Here is a 7,606-nt window from a genome sequence, read left to right as displayed (position 1 = left end):
GAGGCGCTGCTTCCCCTTTGACTTCTAGCGTGCACGCGCGCTTCTGGGGGCGTTCAGGACGTCACGTGACGCGAGGTCGACTTCACTCCCACATCTCTCCAGAGTCAAACCGCTTTGCTTTTCTGATCCGTCATGGCGACAGACATCATGCTGTACTGGGGCTCGGACTCTCCGCCCTGCTGGCGCGTGATGATCGCGCTCGAGGAGAAACAGCTGCACGGGTACAACAACAAACTGCTGTCGTTCGACAAACAAGAGCATAAATGTGCAGAAGTCATGAAGCTCAATCCCAGAGGACAGGTGACGCGAACGCTCCCTTTAATACTCTAAATACATGTGATTTGAATAGAGAGATGAAATCATCGCTCAACTTTATGTTTGCAGCTTCCAACTATGAAGCACGGAGACACAATCGTGAACGAGTCTTTTGCCGCGTGCATGTATCTGGAGGTACGACACGCGTGAACGCGCCTGACACCGCCAGTTACACTTGAAAACTGATGAAAATACACAAAGATTCATAAAAACCCTCTTTATCACACGGGATCAATTTAGGTCGATTTCAGAATTCATCATTCAAATCATGTCGACGTTCAGGATTAATGATTGCTAAAATAATAGTTATATAGTTTAAGCATGAAACTGAAAAACTGTTGTTACACAATCAGTGGGCTAAAAACATGGATACTTTTACTAAACCCATAGTAACTGATTTTCCTGATGTGAGAAGTAACTGTTGTGTGTTGTTGTGTGTTTGTATAGAGTAAGTTTAAATCTCAAGGCACTCGTCTGATCCCAGATGACCCGACCGAACAGGCTTTGGTTTATCAGCGGATGTTTGAGACCAACACCCTGCAGCAGAAATTCTGTAAAACATCTTGATTTCATTCATAAACACAAAAATGTGCATTTCTGTAACTCCAGAACTGTTAGAAATATCTTAAAGCGGCCGTGCAACAGTGTTTCATGCATTCTGACTCTTTACACTGTTAAAGTTCTGTCTTCTCATGCTTAACATGGACAACTTGTCAAAAAACAAGTTGAATGTATGATGCAGTATTTCTGTGCTCAGTACACTCCCCCAGCGTTCCTTTAGGTTTCAGAAAGTTTTTTCGAACTTGAAAACCTGTTATGTAACAACTTTTCTTAGACACTAATTGGACAATTCTCCAAGAATAGCACTCGGCGCCCCCACACCTTAACCAAGGAGAGCAGGAGAAGGAGGAGCATACGCACACGTCACTTTAACCTGCGTTCAGGAGGAGAGAGAGAGAGAGAGAGAGAGCATACGCAAAATATTTGTTAAAAATTAAAAGGTCTGAGCCGGGGACCTCTGGTAGAGTTCACATGGAATAACTCAGATGGACATTAGTGATAGTATCTGCTCAAATAATTCTGTGTGTGTTTATAATCTGACCGATATGTTTCTAGATCTATTAAGTACAGGATGTGTTTTACGTGATCACACAGTAAACACTCAAATGCTTTGAATCTGTCTTGTGTCCGCAGATGAAGTGGCTTACTACGGGTGGCTCGTGCCTGAGGAAGAGAGACATGAATCTGCTCTCAACAGAAACAAAGAGAACTTCATCACCGAGCTGAAACTCTGGGACGGTTACCTGGAGAAGGTCTTCATCATCTCAACATCTACTACACAATCACTCAGATTAATGAACACGTTACAGAGCTTCACATTCACATCAAGAGAAATACAGAAGTGACATCAGACATGTTCTTGAGTCTAATAAAAGCTCATGTGTTTATCAGATGGGGAAAGGATCTTATCTCGCTGGCAAGAACTTCACTATGGCCGACGTTGTTTGTTTCCCCATCATTGGATTTCTGCAACGTCTGGGGTGAGTCAAATCTCTCTAATGATTGACAGCGTCAGATGAAAGTCCATATGTGATGATGGTTTAATGATTTATCTGTTGATGATCTCTGACAGGTGTCCTAAAGAGAAATGTCCCAGACTGATGGAGTATTTTGAGATGGTGAAGGATCGGCCGAGTATTAAAGCCAGCTGGCCGCCAAAATCTGAAGGACAATACACCCTGAAGGACTTATAAACATCTACTGCAGACATACAGTATAGACCATGACAATAATCATTACTGTTGAAAGTGAATTAATCTCATTCTAGCTGATATCACAGTTAGGAGAAAATCAACATGAATAAACTAGTTTGTCGATCTGTCGCTTGCTTTGATTCGTGTTGTTCCATAGAGTCGAGAAATCCAGTACACAGCAACAATGCACAGAGACAATATCACAGTAGAATACTGTACACAGAGGATCTAAATACGGGTTTATGGCTTAAACAAAATTAAGAAATACAATAGAATAAACATAAGAAAAAGATATAGAGAGTAAAGCTATGTGTGTATGTAAATATGTACAAGTAAAACAATAGAAAAGACTATTGTAGTACAATGTATGTGCTATATACAGCAGAATGAAATATAATTTACAGAAAAACTTGTAAAAAAATGGTGTATTTGGAGGATATAATACGGATATAATAATATAATATTGCAAATAATAGATTTATTATTGCACGGTGGGTAAAAAACATTTAACTTTTCAAGAGCTCTCTTGTTTTATATCTCAGATGACACAAAAGACTCGTCAACAACTATTCAAAACAAATGAATTCGTCATGTAGGTAACATTTCACTGTATTCAAAGGACGATTGTTCACACAAAGATTTTTATTCATGATTCATCCTCATGTCAAACCTGTATGAGCTTCTTTCTTCTTCAGAACACAAAAGAAGATATTTTGAAGAATGTTGATAATCCAGCAACACTGAACCACATTGACATCCATTGTATGAACACAAAACCACAGAGACGTTTCTCAAAATATCTTCTTTTGTGAATCAGAATAAAGACTTACACATGAGAAAGAATAAATGACAGAATTTAATTAAACTAATAAGAACTGTATACATTCTCTACACATATATATATACCGTATATACCACCATAGTTCACAGCAGAAGGACAATGAAATGTTTTGAGTCTCAAAGGAGGGAGCCATCAGATGCTTCTTGTGTCTGACAAAATTAAAGTTTAAACTTTTTAAAAGCAAAAAAGCTTTAACTTAAGTGACACTTTAGTGCTATAGATGACGTTTTACTATATATGTCTATAGTTTAACATCAGCAATATTTAAAGAGTTCGGTTCTAAAATTAGATCATGTTTATTTTATTATGCATTCTAATTAATATCAAACTGCAGCTGGTTTGTTTGATTTAAGCAATATTAACAAAATATACAACTAACTAACACAACAAAAACATGATTTTTTATCTAATTTTGGAAACTCTTCATTTCATAATTATTTATGTTCTGAATACTTCAGTTTGAGGAAAAGGACGAGACGATAATTGTGTTGGGTTATATATGTGTATTTTATTAAGTACACACATCAGAGAACTTCAGTCAATAAAGATCAAACAGTGTAATGAAACATGTATTATTTGATGAGCAATATTTTAATAACAGCAACCGTTATCATTCTTACAAACACATTTGATCACATTTCTCTGGGATCTGTGAAGCAGGTATACACACATCTCATCTGTCCTGCAGATCTCTGTCCTGCGTCTTTCTCTGAATCTCTCCAGCTCTCTTCTAGGGCTCGTTCAGTGAGCTCACATCCCATCATTCTCAGCGAGAACATGCCGTGAACACAGTTCAGCTCTTTTTTTGATTGTTTAGAAGCATGACTGAACCGGGCAGTGCTTTGACTCTCCAGCGTCAGAACGTGTCAATCATCGTCCTCATCCGATGAAGAGTGATGCTGGTTGTGTTGATAACAGAGAGCGAGACCGCGGAGCTGCTCCATCGCTTCAGTCAGCTCGCTGAGCTCCAGTCCATGAGAGAGGAAACTGGGAGCCACGCGACGAATCTCCAGCGCAGAACATGCTTTCTGTAACTCTGAGAGCTGAAGACCCGCAGCGGGACTGGACTGAAGAGACGTCAGGACGGGAAGACTCGACACGAGACGAGCTGCGGCAGAGGAATTACACACACAAAACATCAGAGAAACTAAATACCATCTGCACGTGTGTGAGACTGGGGTTGTGAAGTTTCACTCACAGACAGGAAGTGGAGGTTGATTCTGGAGGAAACCCTGCGGATTCAGAGCCGGACTGAACATCTGAGGGAACGGAGCCGTGACTTTACTGGGGCTGGACACCAACTGCACCGCCCTACACACACACACACACACACACAAATGAACAGACATCAGACACAGCGACAGGTTTCTTCCCACATCTCACATATGCCAACACGTGCGTGTGCGTCTCACAGTGGTGTTGATGGGTAATGTTGTTGGATGTAAGCGGTGAGCACATCTTCTCCAGAGCGTTCAGAGTGAAGCGGACTGGCCGGCTCTATCCCCGGCAGCAGAGGACTGCAGAAAATAAAAACGATAACAAATAAACACATAAGAGCAGTGCTGTGTGCTGTACAAATACATGTAGTGTTACACTAAAAGAAGCCAAAGACAACAACATCCACCCCCTCACAGTAAACTCTCATCAGATGATAAGAGCAGAAGATGCTCACCTGACTAAACCCCGCCCCTCTAAGCCTTTCAGAGTAACCGATTGGCCAAAGCAGCGTCCGTCACCTAGCTCTGGACAAGCTGATAGGGATCTCCATGGCAACACATTAGGAAAATCATCAAGAGCATTTGGGAGACAGCCACCGTGGATCATGGGAAATGGAACAGAGCCGTAAGCCGAAACAACCTGGAGTCAAACAGCAGGTGTAAAATCTACAGATGAGAGAAAATGGCGTCACAGGTCTGAGATCAGCGGGTTTATACTGACCTTCCTCCCGGAGACGGTCAGAGCGTCTGAAAGCTGCCACATGGGAGTGCTGTTGTGTCTCAGTCTGTACGACACCGTCATAGCGTCCAACGCAAGAGCCAAAACAGCACTGGAGTGAAACCACAACTCTGGCTGACAGACGACACACACACATCTTTACAAACACACACAAACACACAACTGTGCTTTCTCTTGTTCTCTGTGTGTAGGAGACTCACATCATAGTTGAGCAGTGGGAAGGCGGCGGGTGGAGGTGGACGTCTCCCCAGACCCCCCCGCAGGGTCAAAGGGCAGAAGAGCGAGCTGTTATTGGCCATACTGACCGTTCCCAACGCAGTGTTCATCATGTGAAAGACGTCCTTTATAGAGCTCTGATGAGGTAACGTTTATGAGATTAAATGAACAGCACTGACCAATCGGCATCAAGGATTCATACAAGGCAAGATGACATCAAATCTCACCGTGTCCGGGTGATTGACAGGAGCCACGCCCCACGTGAGGATGCCACGCCCTCCGTAAGAGTCCTGCAGCATCTCTGTGACCTTTGACCCAAAGCCTGAAAAGCCGTCCGTGAGATCACAGAACAGCTGGAATCCCTGAGCCGGAGGAAACACAGCACGTTTACATCGACACTAGGAAAGCACTGTCAGGACTTTTGGGCCGATACAGATTTTAACAAACAACTATTGGCCGATACCGATATGTGTCAATTGCATACAGTACTACACAATATTAGATCGTTTTTCTGCATTCAATTTATTTTACTGAACATGAATTGGATCCATTTTACATTTTAAGAGAGACACAAGTGTAAATGTGCCTAAATGTAAGTTAAGATAAAAATACAATAACACAACATCACAATCTTCAAACGTGATTTTTGCTATCCAATATTTATTTTATTAAAAGATTATCTCACATTTGACTTCAAATTGCTTATTTCTTTAATAATTTTAAATAATATGAACCATTATCTTACATCTTATGTTTTTTCATTAGCTGTTTTAAGTCGACTTACATTTAAGTACTAGTTTTGTACATTTTTAGTAGTACTTTTGTCATGTGGTTAACTGAACTTTTATTTTGAGGACGGACTTTAATTTTGGTGGCTTAGCAGCGTCTCTCAAATGAATCGGTGAACTGCGCCTGAGGTAAACTCTGTTAGAGCAGCGCTGCTTCACTTCATGTGTTCGTCTCCACCAGATGTCCACTACAGTACACAAACATATTGCATATTTAAACAGCAGCTGAATAATTATTAGCGCTATTCGTAGCAGAATTTGAATTTTATAAGCTATTCAGTGATACTTTCTGGCGTGTGAAATAACTTGCCATTTGTGTTTTTGGCTTCAGGGAAATCAAAGGGCCCTGATAAACCATCTGTATCGGCCGATATGCCGATGGTGTTAAATTCATCCAATATCATTGGCCGTTACATCAGTGCATCCCTACCAGACACTGATGTTCATGATGCTGTCGAGCTGATTTTGTGGCCTTACCTGCAGATAATCGCATTCTTCCACGAAAAAATGCAGCCGGTCCTCCAAATCCTCCAACACTGAGCCCTGTAAGAGCACCGTACCCTGACCGAACACTTCCAGACGCTCCGATTCACTGATGACAAACACACAACATCATGTGGATCATTTACTCAAGTGTGGTGTGGTGTAGTGTAGTGTAGTGTAGTGTAGTGTAGTGTAGTGTAGTGCAGTGCAGTGCAGTGCAGTGCTGTGCAGTGCAGTGCAGTGCAGTTTAGTGTTGTGCAGTGTAGTGTAGTGTAGTGTAGTGCAGTGTAGTGTAGTGTAGTGTAGTGCAGTGCAGTGCAGTGCTGTGCAGTGCAGTGCAGTTTAGTGTTGTGCAGTGTAGTGTAGTGTAGTGTAGTGCAGTGCAGTGCAGTGCTGTGCAGTGCAGTGCAGTTTAGTGTTGTGCAGTGTAGTGTAGTGTAGTGTAGTGTAGTTTAGTGTCGTGTCGTGTCGTGTCGTGTCGTGTAGTGTAGTGTCGTGTCGTGTCGTGTCGTGTCGTGTCGTGTCGTGTCGTGTCGTGTCGTGTCGTGTCGTGTAGTGTAGTGTAGTGTAGTGTAGTGTAGTGTAGTTTAGTTTAGTGTCGTGTCGTGTAGTGTAGTGTAGTGTAGTTTAGTGTCGTGTTGTGTAGTGTAGTGTTGTTTAGTGTAGTGTAGTGTAGTGTAGTGTAGTGTAGTTTAGTGTCGTGTAGTGTAGTGTTGTTTAGTGTAGTGTAGTGTAGTGTAGTGTAGTGTAGTGTAGTGTAGTGTAGTGTAGTTTAGTGTAGTTTAGTGTGCTGGAGTCATTCCTCACCCGTCATGATTAAATTGGTTAATGACAGAAATGGTGCGCGGGTGAAGATGAATCCTCAGAAAGTCTGACCACACCCTCACGCTTCCCTCCAGCCTGTAGGATTTCTGTATCCGGTCCAGAGTATCATTTACCGTCTCCGTGGCGACGCCGGATTCTGCCCTGGTTACTGTAAGAGCGTCAAATAAACGTGTAAATAATTCTATTCACATGCTGGTGAAGTGAAGAGTGCATGAGCTTGTGTGTGTGTGTGTGTGTCTGACCTGAGCAGCGGTCAGGAGGCAGAAGACTTGCCGACTAGAGAAAACACAACGACACAAGATCTTCAGAATATCACCATCACGTAAAAGAGACATCATTACACACACTCACATCCAGACTGTCCAGATCCTGCAGGAAAGAGTTTCTGGTGGGTGGACTTTCCCTGTGGGTCGAAATCTGTCCATCCC

At 42.3% G+C, this 7,606-nt stretch overlaps 2 protein-coding genes across 2 annotated transcripts in view; one reads left to right on the top strand and one right to left on the bottom strand.

Moving 5' to 3' along the window:
- The first annotated feature begins 50 nt into the window (after nt 1-50).
- On the top strand, nt 51-2,198 carry gstr (glutathione S-transferase rho). The gene is made up of 6 exons (XM_056741893.1): nt 51-300; nt 385-450; nt 763-868; nt 1,510-1,628; nt 1,768-1,856; nt 1,949-2,198. Exons 1-6 carry the CDS (start codon nt 133-135, stop codon nt 2,067-2,069), a joined length of 669 nt encoding a protein of 222 aa, XP_056597871.1. The 5' UTR covers nt 51-132; the 3' UTR covers nt 2,070-2,198.
- A 1,201-nt stretch (nt 2,199-3,399) lies between these two features.
- msto1 (misato mitochondrial distribution and morphology regulator 1) overlaps nt 3,400-7,606 on the bottom strand; it is a 5,327-nt gene continuing 1,120 nt past the window's right edge. Inside the window, exons 4-14 of the mRNA XM_056741886.1 lie at nt 7,530-7,605; nt 7,421-7,454; nt 7,161-7,326; nt 6,348-6,462; nt 5,310-5,444; nt 5,067-5,219; nt 4,849-4,980; nt 4,583-4,767; nt 4,323-4,427; nt 4,109-4,221; nt 3,400-4,018 (exon numbers count right to left, since the gene is read on the bottom strand). Coding sequence (XP_056597864.1) covers nt 3,777-4,018; nt 4,109-4,221; nt 4,323-4,427; nt 4,583-4,767; nt 4,849-4,980; nt 5,067-5,219; nt 5,310-5,444; nt 6,348-6,462; nt 7,161-7,326; nt 7,421-7,454; nt 7,530-7,605 — 1,456 coding nt within the window. The 3' untranslated portion in view covers nt 3,400-3,776. The remainder of the gene's footprint in view (nt 4,019-4,108; nt 4,222-4,322; nt 4,428-4,582; nt 4,768-4,848; nt 4,981-5,066; nt 5,220-5,309; nt 5,445-6,347; nt 6,463-7,160; nt 7,327-7,420; nt 7,455-7,529; nt 7,606) is intronic.

The sequence above is a fragment of the Triplophysa dalaica genome, chromosome 25, assembly GCF_015846415.1.
Source record: "Triplophysa dalaica isolate WHDGS20190420 chromosome 25, ASM1584641v1, whole genome shotgun sequence".
NCBI lineage: Eukaryota > Metazoa > Chordata > Actinopteri > Cypriniformes > Nemacheilidae > Triplophysa > Triplophysa dalaica.
Note: the sequence above shows the minus strand (reverse complement) of the source record. Positions and strands in the feature narration are given on the sequence as shown.